Source organism: Sorex araneus, chromosome X, assembly GCF_027595985.1.
Source record: "Sorex araneus isolate mSorAra2 chromosome X, mSorAra2.pri, whole genome shotgun sequence".
Lineage (NCBI taxonomy): Eukaryota > Metazoa > Chordata > Mammalia > Eulipotyphla > Soricidae > Sorex > Sorex araneus.
Genome location: NC_073313.1, coordinates 211,627,226 through 211,645,636, shown reverse-complemented (window position 1 = coordinate 211,645,636; position 18,411 = coordinate 211,627,226). Strand labels below are relative to the sequence as shown.

The 18,411-nt window shown below is 38.9% G+C and overlaps 1 protein-coding gene across 1 annotated transcript in view; it reads left to right on the top strand.

The window, feature by feature from the left end:
* The window catches only part of PDE11A (phosphodiesterase 11A), a 447,606-nt gene that overhangs the window by 279,193 nt on the left and 150,002 nt on the right, over positions 1 to 18,411 (top strand). The window contains exon 10 of the mRNA XM_004601369.2: positions 12,007 to 12,057. Within this exon, the coding sequence (XP_004601426.1) occupies positions 12,007 to 12,057 (51 nt within the window). The remainder of the gene's footprint in view (positions 1 to 12,006; positions 12,058 to 18,411) is intronic.

Below are 18,411 nucleotides of genomic sequence, written 5' to 3'. Positions count from 1 at the left end.
CTGTAGATTACTACATGCTCAGTGCACACCCCTTGTTTGTGGTCCATGTTACTCTTATGCTTCAGCAGAAAAGTCCAGGATATGTAAATAAGCACCTTCCCAGATCAGAAACAACCTTCAGAGGTCCCTAAGGGTGAAGCTTCCCGCAACAGACATCCTACATGGGAGCCCCTTCCCTGTCGCCCCATACCAGCAAGTTTAACTCACCTTAGCTATCATTCACGTATGGTGAACAACAGAAACCCACACATGCAGAATATTTTCTACTTTTGAAGTGACTGATGCAATATATGAATTCTAAACAATTGAATTATAAACTCATTTATTTTTATGGCTGCTTTCTAAACTTTCTAATTTAGTTGTGTAATTCTATTGTTAAGGTCCTTTTATGAGATTTATAAAATTAATACACTAAGGCTCTTAGAGAGCAGAGATGCTTTTAAGGCTGACTAATGGAACAAGGAGTGGAATTTACTATCACTTTTAATAACTTTAATTTTATGATCTTGATTTTCATTCTGCCTGAGCAATTCAGAGCCACACAAGACCTACGCTTATGTCTGTTCATATTTTCTGAAAGCTAGGACTCTCAGATAAAAGGGAAGAACTGTGGCAATAGGTCCAGAATACGGAGAAAATACTTATACATATGGAGATTTAAAATATGACTTCTTCATTCTGAACATCAAGAATTGTCCTTTGGGGTATCTTTCATAAATATTGCAAATAAAGGCTTACCTAATACAGATGAGATATTTTCCAGGAACTAGAATTCATTGTGTGAAGGACACTTTTATGATAAGAGGCAGGGAATGTAGGTTAAAGAGTGGGGAAAGGGCAGTTATCATCAAAAGCTGGACCCTTTTTATTCCATTTCCTATAAGTCTTTCCCATCTGTCTCCTCCTTCCAGTCGCCTCAGCAACCATCCTATGTAAAAACTCCACGACCTCTTGTTCGAGTCACTGTGACACTTTCTTTTTGTTCTTCCTAAACCATATTTTCCATTGCATCTCTTCCCCACTCATAGATCTTAAAGTATTCTCCATTACCTATCAAATACAAACACCCTTGCTTTTGAGCCCCTGGGAAATCTCATATCAAAGTGATTACTATCCCTGACTCTCATTTCTCTTCTCAGAGTATATTATACTTGTTTCAAGCTCAACTATATCAAGATTGACAAATCAAATGCCTGCATTCCCTGATGTATTTCTTCTAACAGATTCTAGTTATTCCCTGTTCCAGTTCTCCCCTCAGTTATTTTCAACTAGTGTCCTTGAGTTCTGAAGTTCCTTCTAATTGCCGTTAAATGGAATCTTGTCTAGAAAACTGGGGATTCCACTATTGCTTGTTTCTCTCTCCATCCTGTAGTGTAGTTCATTGTGAGCCAGGAGGTTTTCCTCTGTGATAGCTTGAGTGCTTCTGTGTGGCCATGTCTTATCTTTTCTTTCTTCCATTAATTTCCTCCTTAGTCCAGATGTTGGGGCTAATGAGAGAAACCCTAACAGTAAAGAAAGGAACAAAATGTTCCCAAACTTCTTCCCTTAAGTCAGGTGTACAGTATTAGGAGTAATTCCTCCTATTCCTTCAGACCAAGGAGGCTGCTTTGTTTCCGGGGGAAACCAGGCTAAGTTACCAGTTATATTCCTAGTCCAAGTGTGTCTCCCTCATAAACAACACTGTTCTTCCCAGGATCTAGTAGTGAATTATTTTAGTGATGTTTCTGGATTTTTGTTTTGAACTTTTTTGAAAACCAGAGAAAATCAGTGAGTTTGTATTTTGTTTTGTTCTTTTGTGCCACACCTGGTGGTGCTCAGAGCTTGCTCCTGGCTCTGCACTCAGGGATCACTCTTGGCAGGGCTCAGGTGATCATATAGAGTGTTGCGGATTGAACCCAGATAGTGTCATGCAAAGACACGTGCTCTATCCATTGTAAAGGAACAAACATGATAAGCTTTCTCTGGCCCCGATATAATACATATATACATATATGTGTATATACATATATGTACATATATTTAGAAGCTGCAGGTTTACAAAATAGTTGTGACAGTAGTATTTAGACTTTCCATATACCCCATATTCTGTTTTCCTGATTCCTGATACCTTTAGTATGGCATTAAAAATTTTTTTTATTGAGTCACTTACAGTTACAAAGCCGTTCATGTTTGGGTTTTAGTTACACAATGTTCCAACACCCATCCCTCCACCAGTGTACATTTCCCACCACCAACGTCCCCAGTTTCCTTCCTGCAATGCTCCCCCCAGCCTGTCTCTCACTCGCTCTCTTCTCTCTCTCTCTCTTCTCTTTCTCTTGCCCTCTCACCCTCCCTCCCACCCCACTTTGGGCATTATAGTTTGCAATACAGGTGCTGAAAGCTTATCATGTTTGTTCCTTTACCTACTTTCAGCAGAGTGATCATTTCCAAATATCTTGGTCATAGTGGTCTCCCTTCTCTATCCCAAACACCTCCCCTCCCAACACTTGTGGCAGGCTTCCAACCATAGACCAATCCTCTTATCTTTTGTCTCTACTGCCCTAAGACATTAGTGTCATATTGTTTTCTTTATGAACTCCCACAAATGAGTTCAATCATTCTATGTCTGTTCCTCTCCTTCTCATTTTACTCAGCATACTCTCCATGTCCATCCATTTATAAGAGAATTTCATGACTTCATCTTTCCTAACAGTTGCGTACTATTCCATTGTACAGATGTTCCATAGTTTCTTTAACCAGTCATCTGTTCTCAGGCACTTGCGTTGTCTCCAGATTCTGGCTATTGTGAGTAGTACTGCGATGAAAATAAAAGTGCAGATGGTATTTCTTTGTGTGCTTTCTGGGCCCCTGGTGTGTATTCCCAGAAGTGGTATTGCTGGGTCTTATGAAAGCTCAATTTCTAGCTTTTTGAGGAATGATCATATTGTTTTCTGAAAGATGGCATATTTTATAATGAATGTACCAATGCTGCTACATTATTAATTAAAGCACTTATTGTTTTCATATTCCCTTAATCTTTACTTTGTATCCTCTGTCTATTCCAGAATCATACCTAGAATACCTTGGTCATCAGGTCTCAGAGGCTAAGAAGACCATTTCTCAGACTTCTCTCTATTTGAACTTGGTAGCTTTGAGGAAGATTAGTCCAGCATTTTGTAAAACATTTCTTTATTAAGAATTCCCTGATGGTTTTCACTTGTTTAGACTGAGATTATGGGTTTGGAGGAGAAAGGCCAGCGAGGTAAAGTAAGATTTTCCTCTTACCATAACAAGGGCACATACTTTTTCATGCCTATCACCATTGTCCTTCACCTTGATTCTGGTGGAGGCATTACTTATGAGGTCTCCTCCTGGCAAGTTCCTCATATCCCTCCCTTTTCTTACTGTATTTTTTGGAACAAGATCACTGTGTACAGCTGTACCTCAGCACCAGGGAGTTACACTTCACTTCCTTACAGGAGCATGATAATAGCCTCCAGCTAGGGGGAGCTTTCTGATTTCTCATGTGAAGAAGGCATATTTTCAGGTGGGCACTAGTGTGGTTTGTCCCCCCCACCTCCACATTTAAGTATGATAGTGCTGAACAAGTTTGGGAACTTCTGGCCCTCGTTAATTACTTTTTATTTTTCAGGTCTTCACTTTAATAGTATCTCAAAAAGCCATCCCTAACCAATTTTCCCCACACCTTCCCATGCTCCCACTTCCCTGGAAACTTGCTAATTGGTTTTATAGTAATTATTTAATGAAATTTAGGTCTGCTTAGTATGTTGTCTTACTACTGCTGAAACAGAAGTTCCATGAAGACAGGGATCAGGAATTAAGTTCCCACTGGATAATTCTGAATTGAATCAAAGTATCACAAAATTGACATTCCCAGATACATGGACTGAGTTCTCTGACATTCCTTCTCACAACTAATCTGATCTTTATGGCCACCAGTCTTGTCTCAGACAAATTGTACATTTCCCATGTTAATAGTACTTTTGGATTTGTCTCTCCTCCAGGGCAATTACTTACCTCTTTGGGTTCAGTCAGTTTGACAGTGACCAGAATAGACCTGGTCCTTCTTTACCCCTTGCTCTTTTCTCTCCATAGGGAGATTTCAAGAGAATTGTGCTGCTTCAAATATAAAGTTCTGCATGATGGTTTTGTATAACTAATGCAAATAAGCATTTTATATATATAATTATATATGCCTCTTGGAGAGCCCAGCAATCTACTGAGAGTATCCCACCCACATGAAAGAACCTGGCAAGCTCCCCATGGCATATTCGATATGCCAAATACAGTAACAATAACAGGTCTCATTCCCCTGACCCTGAAAAGAGCCTCCACAATCGTTGGGAAAAACAAGTGAAGAGAGGCTGCTAAAATCTCAGGGCTAGAACTAATGGAGACGTTACTGGCACCCACTCGAGTAAATCAATGAACAACGGGATGACAGCGATACAGTGATACAATGCAAATAAGCAGTGTCCATTTCTTCCAAATAATAAGCCATACTAATATTGTTGGTTATATAAAAACCATAAGGGCAGCATATGGAAACTAACTATAAATAAATATTTAATGATGGAATAGTTAAAAGTATGGTATTAAGTGAAATCAGACTAATAGTTCCAAATATATAAATTGTATACTAAAAGAGTTATTGCCACATATTATAGTTGTTTTAGAAACAAAAATATTCAACCTAAGTCACTTGATTAATCCAAAGAAATGCTATGTTCTCCTTGGTTCTTACCAGCAAATAAGAAAAGCAAGTAAGCAAGGAGTTCATTATAAAAGCATTTGTGAAACATTAATACATTTAATAACCTACATGATTATGAAAAACAGCCTTACTTTAAAATAGAATGTGGGGAGTAATGCAATTGTGAGAATGGAACATTTGTTCTCAACAGTTATAAATTATAGTCCAGTGTGCACATGTATAAATTCATATTGAATCCCACTAAGAATTAATAAAAAAATTTAAATTTGTGTTAGTGGCTAAGATCTTTTATGAGATTACTAAATATCCTTGAAAAATTAGGAAAATTATTGTGATATACATTTTTTCCAAGGAAATAGGTTGTTTCTTTCACCCAAAGGAAATTATTAAACATTGTAACTAAATAGTTTCTGAACAGGAATAAGTCAATCAAAATTCTTCATCTATAATTATTTTATGTTATAGGTATCAATAAATTAAGTCAGATCAGTAATATTTAATGAAGTCATGTTATTGTACTATATGCATTAAATATAGAGTATTTACTAGTGTATACTTAGTATACTGTAATGTATAAAGATATGATCTAGCAAATGCAACTCTTTGAAACACAGAAAAGAACTGGGAAATAAATGAAAGTTGAACATGCATCATAAAAGTTCATATTTAGGAATCAATTGCTCTGAATTCAAACACAATTCTAATACAACTAGCTATTTTATTGCCTAACTCATGTGTTTGTCATAAGAATGCATCACCAAATATTTCTGATTTTGTCCTCTAAGCCCTTGATGGGGTTACATTCTCTTGAAGTTAAATGAAGTTGGATTGCTCTAGCCAGGAAAATTTGAGTATGCATACATGCAGGTATTTCCTGCTGCCTTTTTCTGATGAAGACACTGAGACTCACATAGGTACTAGGTTGAGATTGCTATATATATATTTCTCACTATATTGAGAAATAGTGGAACTGATTTATTAGCAGGGGTTAACTGACATCAGAGTCCCTATACTCATCTGCCAAGCTATCTCCCAAGGTCAACATTCAAAACTGTGACAAAGTAGTAAAAACAGAATTTTACTGAGTGAAAAGAAGCTTCCTATAGTAGGATTGTTATAGACAATCCATACAGCAAGTAATCCATCCACATGAGCAAAATCAGTACTTCTCTGACACCTTACATAGCAAGAAAATGAGATTATGCTATATATAAGACACTGACATCTCAGGGCCTGACTTAAGACTTTTGTGCTCAAAACCATAGTAGAGTTAGCTTGTGTGTTGACATGATTTTATTGATATTACTTTGGTCAATTTTATTGATATTGTTTTAATCAATTTTATTATTCATTGATTTGAGGGGACTGGGTCATACTGGTCAGTGCTCAGAGTCACTTTGGGTGGTGCTCAGTGGATCACATAGCACTAGGGATTTAACTGCAGCCTCTTGCATACAAAGCACGTACTCTGCCCAACAGGCTATCTGTCCAGCTCATAATGATATGATTTTAAGTGGCTCTTGACCAAATTCTTTCATAAACCAAAACATTTTAAATTGATAAATGCTTAAATTAGTCCCATATATTGGTTTTTAATTTCCTTTTTAACATAATTTAGAAATGAAACAAAAACCGAGTTGTGAAAATTGGTAATTAGCTAAGGAATGCTTGGGGAATGTTTCTAATTTTCTTAAAATAAGCTCTTCCAGTCATATGGGGAGTGGGAAAAGAATCAGACAAATTATATTTCTTTCCTCCCCTGCTCACCCCAAGTAGTATAAGATAACCTCCGATATGCCACTCTAATTATAACATTTTTCAATATGAAACCCATGGGTAGTCTTCCGCCATAGGAGTCTCACAGTGTGGGTCCCCGACCAGAAGTATCAGGGAACTTATTCGTAATACAGACTTCCAGGCCTAGATCTAGCTCTGCTGAACCCATAACTCTGTGTCCTGGCAGGCTAAAGTATGAGAACCACTGAGCAATTGAATAACCTAAAATACATCCAAAGAATAAAGATGAATGAAACCGCATCTCACCAAAATTCTCTAGAATTCTGTGTGAAAACCCTTGACAAGTCCTTTATGGTTAGTCAGTACTTGAGGAAATAGATTTCACAACTTCTAGCTACCAGAGGTACCAATTCTTCTTTAAGCAACAAAAAATATGGAATCTTATAGAGAAGACAAGCCATGTGGGCTGTAGTAGGAGAGCACTAATGAACTTCAATCTAGCTTCCATGCTGGTGCAGAAGTCAGACAACCTCAGTGATTTGATCCAGCAAAATCCCAAGTCTCCAGGCTGATTCTTATGGAAGCATAGTCCAAACACTGTGTCAAGGCAGCTAGGCTGGAGAGATGGGACAAGAGGTAAAGTGTTTGCCTTGCATGTGGATGACACCAGTTTAATCCCCGGACCCAAAAGGGAGTTACTCCTGAGCACAGAGTAAAGACCACTTGAGCACCACTGGGTGTGGCTCCACACCCTCCCTTCAGAGCAAAACCAAACCAAGCCACACCAACAAGTGTCTTACAGAGGAAGCTCCGAAACCTTATGGCTGACAACACTTGAAATCAGCTCGAAGGCTAGCAGGACAGTTGTCCAGTTTGCCTTTCGAAAACCCAGACCCCACATGCTCTGATCAAGTTCCCTGTGTGGTGCCTTTCTGAGACAGTAGCTCTCAGCCCAAGCAGTAGTTTCTGCCCTGCCCTCTGTTTTTCCTCAGAGCTTCTCTTACACAGCCTGAGCCTCCATGATGCAGTCAAAGGAGTTATAGTTCAGCGGCAGTTGCTAGCAGTAAACCCAGTGCCCCAGTGAGTCCCTCCTTTTACAGGAAATGGCCAACGGAACATACCAGCTCTGATCCTGCCCCTGCAGGATGGTGTATTCACTCCCTTTTCTACTTCTACTTGTATTTCTGCTTCTATTCCAACACCAGCATATGCCTTGGACTTCTCAGATAATACCATTTACACTATCCAAATGGGGTGTCATGCATGAAAATCCTTTTCAGTGTAACATGTATTGATGCAAATGGAAAGGTACATATGATTTTTCCTGTCAAAACCGACACTGATTGAAAACAATCACATTATACTTTATTTTGTTTTTCTTTTTCTGTTTTGTGACTTTTTGGCAGGAGGGGTGGGGAGTGGGTATCTCTAATAAAGGGTCTGCTAATTTAAAGTCTATACACTGTATTTGTAGAATATGAATTTGACAGTAGAAATAAAATTTTCTCTTTTGTTTTTTAATTGCCAGATTAAGAAACCTGATCAGGGCCGTTCAGGTATAGTTATATAGGTATAAAGGCATATAGGTATATAGGTATATATATTTAGGTATATAGGTGTAGTACATATTGGTGTTTACTTTTTACTTTCATTTGTATATTTGCAATTTAGAGGACAATCACAATCTCACTGACGTTCACTAAAATTTCTCACATTTATGATCCATAAACTCAAGACTTAATTGCATTTTGATATGTGAATAACAGTTAGATGTTGCTCTTCCTTATTTCAAAGTGATAAAATAAATCACTTTATTTTGTAAAACCTGTTACAACTTATTTCAAGGTTTAGAAGAGGAATTATCTTTAAAATTATTCTTAATTAAAATACTGTTTAGCTGCTCACATAGCTCAAATTGAATCAGTAGCCTCATTTCAATTGACAATAGTAAATTTTTTCAGTGTAAGTCAGTCTTTCCACAAGGAAAAAATGGAAAATAGCCAATTCTTTTTAAAACAAAATTGTAAAATTATGACAGTAGCACAGTTGTCCCGTTGTTCATCGATTTGCTCCAGCGGGCACCAGTAACGTCTTCGTTGTGAGACTTCTTGTTATTTTGGGGGGGGTTATCAAATATGCCACAGATAGCTTGCCAGGCTTTGGTGCAGTGGGCGAGATACTCTCAGTAGCTTGCCAGGCTCTTTGAGAGGAGCGGAGGAATTGAACCCGGGTAAGCCGAGTGCAGGGCAAATGCCATACCCGCAAAATAAAATATCTTTAAGAAATTTCTGAAAGGAACGGAAATGTAAGACTTTAAATTGAAATGAGTTTTTACTTTACATCAGCTTGACCCTGCGAGCAGTTTAGTTTCCAGATGTCACCAGTACTGCTTTGCCACCCGAGCCGGGTCCTCAGTCAGTGTCCTCTGTTCTGTACAGTGGATTCTTACACCTGTATTCCTCTCATCCAGTCTCTGTAATGGTCCTGTTCTCACTTCTATCGCCAAGTGGCTGCTCAGACCCATAATCGACTTCATTCAAAGTTCTTGGTCTGGGAGACAAGTCCTGAGGAACTCGGAGACCGTTCCTGGCGTGGCAAGGCATCATTTGGCTGTGCTGTTGATCTGCAGGGGACCCCGAGGGAGGCATGACAGAATGTTTCGATTTCATAGCTCTCCTCATTGTTTTCCTTTTGAAATATTGCTAATGATCTTTGCCTGCTGTGGAAACATGACACAAAAACATGACTTCTTTCTCTTTCCTGGGTCTGCTAATCGCTTTATCTTGTGTTTTTCATTGTTTTGCCAGGAGCAAGTTCAATCTATAAATTAATTAAAATTAGGAAGGTTAAGAAAACATAATAAATTAGGAAGGTTAAGAAAATAGTGATTTATTTGGAAAAGCACAATTATTTGGAAGAGAGGGTCACACTCAGCTCTGCTCAGGGACTACTCCTGGCTCTGTGCTCAAGGATCACTCCTGGTGGTGCACTGGGGACCACATGTGCTACTGGGGGTGGGGCTCAGATTGACCACCTGCAAGGCAAATACCTTACCTTCTGTACTGTCCCTCCAGTCCACCAGAGTGATTTCTTTAGTCACAGATTACTAATAAAACAGAGTCACTGAGTTTTACTTTTAAATGTTTTATAAATTAATGGAGATCCCCAAAACAAATCTGTCCAGGGTAGAATTTGCCTTGTGAAAAGTATTTTGTAGGTGGTGTTTTGTTTTGTTTTGTTATTTTTTAAATTGAATCATCATGAGATACAGAGATACACTATGGAAAAGAACTGAGTGCTGAAAGAAGGTAAAGGGATACATATGCATGATAACATTTCAATGTTTGTATTGAGAACCATGATGGCCAAAAAGAAGGAGAGAGAGAGACAAAGAGAGACAAAGAGGAAGAAAGGAAAAGTGAAAAGTGTCTGCCATAGAGCAGATGGAAGAGGGAGAGGGAAACTGGGGACATTAGTGGTGGGAAATGGTGTTTAATTTATATGCACATTTTATACAACTTTATTTAGTTGTCAAAATATTAAATGCTGTATATGTTGGACTGGAGCAGTAGCACAGTGGGTAGGGTGTTTGTCTTGCACAAGACTGACCTGAATTCGATTCCTCTGTCCCTGTCGGAGAGCCCGGCTAGCTACTGAGAGTATCGCACCCGCACGGCAGAGCCTGGCAAGCTACCTGTGGCACATTCAATATGCCAAAAACAGTAACAACAAGTCTCACAATGAGAGATGTTACTGGAGTCGCTCAAGCAAATTGTATAATTTTCAAATGCTTCAAATTTTAAATATGATGCATTAAGAAATTTTTACTCAAAGTTATTATACCAAAAAGAAATAATTTGGGGGAGACAAAAGTCTTAAAATTTAATAATTTTCTGTTTCACTGATAATTCAAACTGATTCAAATAGTTTCAAAATAGTGGAGTTAACATCTGTCTTAAATAGTAAAGGAAGTGAGGAGAGTTCAAACTAAGAGTGGGTTATGAGTTGAATACCAAATGCCTGGCTCTGCACCACCTGGTGGCGGAGATTTGAATTTCAGCTTGAGGTTTAGAGGGACTTTTTAAAAACTTTTTTTTTCTGGCACCTTAGTTTACAGGGTTGTGACACGAGGCTATCAGGCACACAATGTTTCCAACTCCAATACCACCACCAGTGATGAACCACTCTCCCAATGACCCAAGAATCCCTCTCATCCCCAATCTTAATTTTTTAATAGAAGTTTTGAAGATAAAATCTGCAAACAGGACTTACAAATGTAAAGAAATCCTAATGACATTCAAATTAAAATTTACCATAAAATTGGAATCTAAAGAACTAATTCAATTTGGGGTTGAAAATACCTATTAAAAATAACTAGGTGTTGGGGCCAGAGCAGTATTACAGTAGGTAGAGCATTTGCCTTGCACCCGGCCAACTCAGGTTTAATCTCCAGCACCCCATATTGTCTCTTGAGCCCCCAGGAGTGATTCCTGAGCACGGAACCAGGAGTAAGCCTTAAGCACCGCTGGGTGTGGCATTCCCCCCAAATTACTAGATGTTGACAACCTCATAACTGGAGTATTGCTGGGTTGATGTATCTATTGTAAGAATTTAGTTATGAGGCCAGAATGATACTACAGGTAGGGCATTTGCCTTGCATATGGACAACCCAGGTTCAATCACCAGCATCCATTATGGTCCTTCAGACACTGCTAGGAGTAATTCATGAGTGTAAAGTCAGGAGTAAATCCTGAGCATCACAAGGTGTGACCTAAAAACAGTGAGGAGGGTGGGGGGGGGGAGAGAGAGAGAGAGAGAGAGAGAGAGAGAGAGAGAGAGAGAGAGAGTTTTGTCATTAGTTAGAATTTGTGGGAATTAGATATTCCCACAAATTATTTAATGGGAAATGACATTTATTTTTAAATATTTATTGTAGTTTAGGTAACATGGTTTCAATAGTGCTAACATATTGTGGTTTTAAATATATACACATATACTTAGTAACTATGCATATGTTCATAAATATATCTTTAACCTAGTATAAAATCCTCAGCCTTTAACCTGGGCTTTGGTCCTTTCAGTATGGCACACTGTAATTTCACAGATCATTTATGTACAGACTCTTCCTAGAAGTGTGTCATATAATAAACCCACAACTATGTATCAAGGAGACATATGTGAGCAAAACATTTTGGGGGGAATAAAGAAAGCTCTACATTCCCAAGCTATGGACCACCCCTGGAAATACCTGTCTTGGTTGTGAAGTTCTGATACTTATATGCCAGAATTCAGCCATAGTGCTGCTCAGGCCTGGAGGTGCTGAGGCCCACCAAGGCTCTATCCTTTGATGCTTGGGTGCCATCAGGGTCATATTCAGCAGTGCGTAGGGTATCATAAAGTGGCAGGAAATAAGTCTGGGGCCTCCCAGTGCCAGATAAGTGCCTCTAATCCTTTGAACTTTTTCCCCACCCCCAGCAAAGCCTATTTTTAAGCCAGAAGAGTTCCATAAAATAGTCAATTAAAAATTTCCCTTTTTTTCTTCTTCTTCTAATCAGGTGCTATCATACCATGCAACTTGTTCCAAAGCTGAAGTTGACAAGTTTAAGGTAAGGAAGGAAATGGTTTTCATCTTTTTTTTAAGGATTTTTGGGTCACACCCAGTGGTGGTTAGGGTTTACTCCTGGCTCTGAGCTCAGGATCACTCCTGGCAGACTTGGAGACCATATGTGGTCCTGGAGATTGAATCCAGGTTGGCTGCTGCATTGAAGGCAAGTGCCCTACCTGCTGTACTATTGCTCCAGACCCTGGTTTCCATCTCAGTGAGTGAAATGAAATTGCATGTGGCTTCCCAATTTTTTGTTACCTGCCTCTACAGAAGTGTCACTGCCTGCTGGATGCGGAGGGCATAAGTCTAGGCAAAGGTGTGTTTGGTATTTCCATTTTAACGGGGAAGAGAGAATGTATATATACCATTCATAGTAATTTAAAAGTTTAAATATTTGTTTCTTTCCACTTGTGAAGTAGGTAGGATGTGGGGGTTGAAGCGGGATCTGTATAATATAATGAGAATTTGACACCAAGATTTGGCACTGGTTTTCATATTGAATATTCACTGAAAAATCTCCAAGGCAGTCTTCATTTAGTATAGAAAGTGAAAAATTAAAATAAAAGTTTACCAAATGCTTACTATGAACTAGGCACAATATGACACATTTTACCTGTATCAATCCATTTGATCCTTATAATCCTATGACGTACAATTTTTTTAACAGCTGAATATTCTAAGGTCAGATAAACTGAGGAGAGAGGCCCAGATTAAAGGGCTGTAAAGTGAACAGCTCATCAGTCTAGTAACTCTAAAACTAGAGTTGCTAACCACCATGCTTCACTACCTTTCTATCTCTGAGGTCCCATAGGTCTGTGCAAGAGTGTTACATATTTCTTTTTGCATTAGCAACTCCCACTTCTTAAATAAAAATCAAACTCTTTTACTGCTCTTCTAACACCCATGGTAAAACATGAGGCATGGAAAATCTAATTTTCCTTCCTTTTGGAAATTTTCTTGTCTTCTTTCTAAGTTTTTGCAGAGATTTAGAAGTTATCAGGCAAGCTATCACAGCCACTAGCAGGATGATAGTCCATATTATAATGTTTGTATGTAATAACACCTATAGATGATCTTCTAAGAATTCAGTGACACTTAGTAGTCTTACTGAGAAAATGCAGCAGAGAACTTTGAAGTTTGTAATGGAGTCAGATCATTAGAGTTGAGTCCTACTAATAAAGAAATGCAACAGAGGAAAGTGCCAATTCAGAGTAGTGGGGCCAGAGAGATAGCACAGCAAGTAGGGAGCTTACCTTGCACGTAGCTGTCCTGGGTTCAGTCTTGGCTGCATGCAAGATAAACTCTCTCCGGCCCAGACATTACTTGTAATGTCTTTTTCACAGTTCTATTTTTCTGCCTCTTACAGTTCTCAGAACATAGAACTGAATAAGTATCTGTTTGATGGATGAATGACTGAACAAATTACTAAATAAATTGTAAATGACAATAGTATTGGGGGCTGGAGGGACAGTACAGTGGGGAAGGCTTTGCACATGGTCTACCCAAGTTTGATCCCCAGCATCCCATATAGTCCCCCGAGCACATCCAGGAGTAACTCCTGAGTGCAGAACCAGGAGTGACCCTTGAGCACTGCCAGGTATGACCAAAATAGTCAACAAACAACAAAAAAAAAGCCACTAGTGTTCTAGAACTCAGTAGTTATTATCATTAAGAAATCATTTAACTCGATCCTAAAAGCCCTGTAACTGTTCTCACGATGACTCAATTAAAAAATAAATTAAAAAAAAGAAAAGAAATCATTTAGAAAATATTAAAACCATTGTTGTTTATTGTGTAATCTCTTGGCGACTAGGGAAAGCCCCAAGCACCACCTCTCTGTCTCTCTGTCTCTGTCTGTCTGTCTGTCTGTCTGTCTGTCTGTCTGTCTCTCTCTCTCTCTCTCTCTCTCTCTCTCTCTCTCTCTCTCTCTCTCTCTCTCCTCACACCAACTCCCCCCTGCATTGGGGATAGCAGAATCAACATATAAAAAGCTGTTCCTAATCGCCAATCAGGCTCAAGGGCAGAAATACCACCTAGGGGTTTTTCTCCTCTCCTTAGTCCAGTAACTTAACGTCTTAATTCTACATCTTACTATTAGTTATTTTGTCTGGACACAGTAACAGATACATTGAGCTTGTAGGGTAGCTCTCTTGGAGACATCTTGCTATAGATCTTAAACTACAGTGCTCAGGCCAGATTAATCTTTCCTAATCCTAGCAGAGTCCAAATCTAGTTACTACTTTTAGGATCGTGACAGAATTTGTTCATGACCATGCTCTTAACTTATAGTTAATTATTATGGCACTTTGTCCAGGCCCATTTCGATGCCAGGGTAGCTCACTGCTTTCCCTGGGTCCATCCAGTCACTGCTTTTGAGGTGCTAGGAAGTAAGGGCAACTAAGGCTTAAGTCGAGTGAACAGATGCCCAGGAGGTAATATTATCTGGAGTCAATTACTCCCGTTACAAAAGCATAGCATTAACTGTCTTCCTGTGTCTGTACAAAAAGGACATTGCTCTGAATTAACTATGCAAAGGATTTAAGAAGAAGAGAAAATCAATATTTACAAGTTAACAGAGCCCAAAGAAAGAGGTTACAAATAAACATAGAATGGGAACACTGTGGTGGGAGTAACCTAACAAACCAAAGCTCCTGTGGCAAGGCAGAAAGGAAAAACCAGTGTTATCCTACATCTTATAATATTTTATAGTTTATATACATTTTATAAAGATTTCCATGAAAAATATTTTTTTAATTTTATTTTATTTTGTTTTTTATTATTGAATCACCATGAGATACAATTACAAACTTTCATGTTTGCGTTTTAATCATACAATGATTGAACATCCATCCCTCCACCAGTGCACATTCTCTACCACCAATGTCCTCAGTATACTCCCACTTTCCAACCCTCCCCCTGTCTCTGCAGCAGACAATTTCCCCCATGGTATCTCTCTACTTTTAGGTATTATGGTCTGCAATACAGATAGACTGAGAGGTTCTCATGTTTGGTCCTTTATCTACTTTCAGTACACATCTCCCATCCTGAACGGTTCCTCCAACCATCATTGATTTAGTGATCCCGCCTTTATTCCAGCTGCCTTCTCCCCCAGCTCATGAGACAGACTTCAAACCATGGGACGATATTGCTGGACCTTGTGTTTATTGCCCTTGGGTGCCTGTCTCATATTATGTTATTTTATATTCCACAAGGGAATGCAGTCCTTCTATGTCTGTCCCTCTCTTTCTGACTCATTTCACTTAGCGTGATACTCTCCATGTCCATTCATTTATAAGCAAATTTCATGATTTCATCTCTCCTAACAGCTGCATAGTATTCCATTGTCTAGATGTACCAAAGTTTCATGAAAAATATTTAAAGCTTGTGTACATTAAATAATAAAGCTTGGTTAATTATAAATTCCTTTTTGAAAATAACTATTTAATATTTTACCATTTTGCTTTTGCTTATGTTTTTCTTATTTTATAATTATTATCATTTCTTATTTTGGATAGGGACACACAAATGGCTATATTCAAGGCTTCCTTCTGGCTCTGCACTTCAGATCACTCATAGTAATGATCTGGGACCACATGTAGTGCCAGAGATCAATGTCAGCTGCATGCCTTAACCTTTATATGCCTCTCTCACCCAATTATTATTTCTCAAAGAAGAACGAGGACAGGAGAGAAAAATACAGTCAAACTTATAATTAGTGAAATACAATTGTAAGAACTATTTGATGGGATATTAACCGAGCTCTCGGAGGCCAAATCAATAGCTGTCCACTCTCTAATGGTGTCCTTTAGTTAGGCGTGCAAATTTGCTTAGGAGAAGGAAACTACCATTGTCCTAAAGCTTGCTACACTTTTCTATTGTTAGCTCACAAACATACTGAAAATATGAAGTATTTAAGTTTGAGAACATAGAGTTATTTTATCCTAAAATTATTAAGACGATTGGTTTTACAGATTTATTCCAGATTTTATCCTGAAAGATAATAGTGGGCATCTTATTACAATGTAATTGAGATATAGTAGATAATTTTAACCCAATGTGTTTATCCTTGACATATAAAGTAAATAAGACATAATAGTTGGTGGCTGTCTTCTAACTGCAACAACAACATTAAAATGTGGAGTGCTTAAAATAACCATGCCCGGGGGCTGGAGAGAACTTGTCTTGCACACGGCTGACCTGGATTCAATCTCCAGCACCTATATGATCCCATGAACACCCCCAGGAGTAATTCCTGAATACAGAGCCAGGAGTAAGCCCTGAGCACTTCCACGTGTGACTCAACACAAAAACACAACAAAATTTAAATAACCCTGCACAGGGACACTGAAAAGCTTTCAATGAAATTATACAATAAAGTCTGTGCAATAGTAATTTTCAAATATTACAGACAAATCACAGCACACACATGCTAAGACTTGACTAATATATATAAACAAAAAACTGTTGCATTCAAATATATTGTAATCTTTGCTATCTGTAGTCTTTCTTAAGAGTGATAATTTTAAATATGTGTATGTGTGTGTGTACAAAAATGGAGAGATAGTTCAGGGGGCAAGGCAGTTGCCCTGCATGTGGTCAACCCCAATTTGATCCTTGGCACCACATATGTCTGCCAAGCACTGTCAGGAGTAATCCCTGAGCACAGAGTGAGTATTATGCCCTGAGCAGTACCTGGTGTGATCCAAAAGCTCAATATTAGTAGATTTGTGTGTGTATGTGAGAGAGTGTGTGTGTGTGTGTGTGTGAGAGAGAGAGAGAGAGAGAGAGAGAGAATGTGTGTGAGTATGAGAGAGAGAGAGAGACTGTGTACATGGACAATGATTTGAATATTGAACCAAAGTTGGTTGATTCTCAGTGTAGAGGAATATGCCCATCTGGAACCAGACAATTAGTCAGTGATTCAGCAAGTAAGTCAAGTTGAAGAAGAAAGACATTTTAAAATCCTCAAATGCTGAGAAGGATCGTGATATCAAATGCACATGTTCAAATACTGCATTCAAATATAGTGCTCCTGGGCTTCACTACGTTACTCCGCAGACATGTCTGGAAGGGCCAGTGAGCAATCAAGAGAGCAACTGAGTCAAGGACTCTTTCTGGTACAACTCAGTCCCTGGATCTAGGTAGATGATTCCAAGTGCAGCAAGAGAGTTGTCTCTTGGATCTGTGGTCTCAGCTGAGAAATAACTGGCAAAAGGGCTTGGGTGTGGTTTTGGTGCTCCAAATGGTCCTGCTAGCACAAGGATCCAAAGCATCAATCACACACAATAGAATGCAGAGCCCCATGACGGGGTGTGTCCTGAGGAGCCAGAGGAGAACATCCTCTTCTAATGGGACAGGCCACCCTGGAAGACTCAATACACACTGAGTGTCACGTTTTTAGACAAGTAAGGTGCACACTGAGGACTCCAGGAAGAATGTGGGAGAGACAAAGATCTGTGATGTGTACCATTAACAAAACTCTGCTCACTATCATTTGGACTCCTAATCCAAATCAGTGTTTCCCAAAGTGGGTTGGGCTAATGACAGCCTTCAAGGGGGCATGCTGAAACAATTGCAGGGGTAGGGAGGGGCAAGGGGATGTAGCTTTAGGAACTATTGGGGGATGCTCACCATTCATTTAAATCAGGTAGATCTCTGGAGGATAACTGAGTAATTTCTTTTCTGAAAATAGGGGCAGTAGGCAAATAAGTCTAAGGACCTTCTGAAAAGAAACAGAAATTTCATATTTAAAAAAATCTGTAGCAAGTCTTTAATAATCTCTTCTATGAGACTGGTGCCACTTCACTCATCTTTATCTAGTCTTCCCTTTTCCCACTCCTCCATGAAGATTTATTTTCTTATTCTAGAATGCTGTAGGAATGGGAGTGCACGTGTGGTTTGGTTTCGTTGGATGTGTGGCTCTATTAACCCAATTTCTCTTGTTGGAAAAAATATGCCTGAGGGTAGTGGTAGGTGGGGAAATGATGGTTAGGATGTGAAACCCCCTTTAGATCTGCCCCTGGATGGTCCAGCCAGAGGAGATAGGCATACAATAGAAAATTTCTTATCCAATGATGTCAAAAACCTAAGCTTATTCTCTGTGGCTCTGATATATCATTTATGCCTTGGGAAACACTCTCTAGATGGGCCACCTATACACGGAAAGATCACAAAGATTCCTGGAACTAATGAACTGACTTTTAAAAAGTCTGATTCTGGTTATTATGCTAATAATTTATCCTTTATGGGTTGGTTGCCCTGGGCATGGAATGAAGGAAGCAGACTTTGAAGAATGGCTTTTATCCTCATTAACATTTACTGATCTTCCGTGTGCCCAGAAAACGTGTGCAGATTT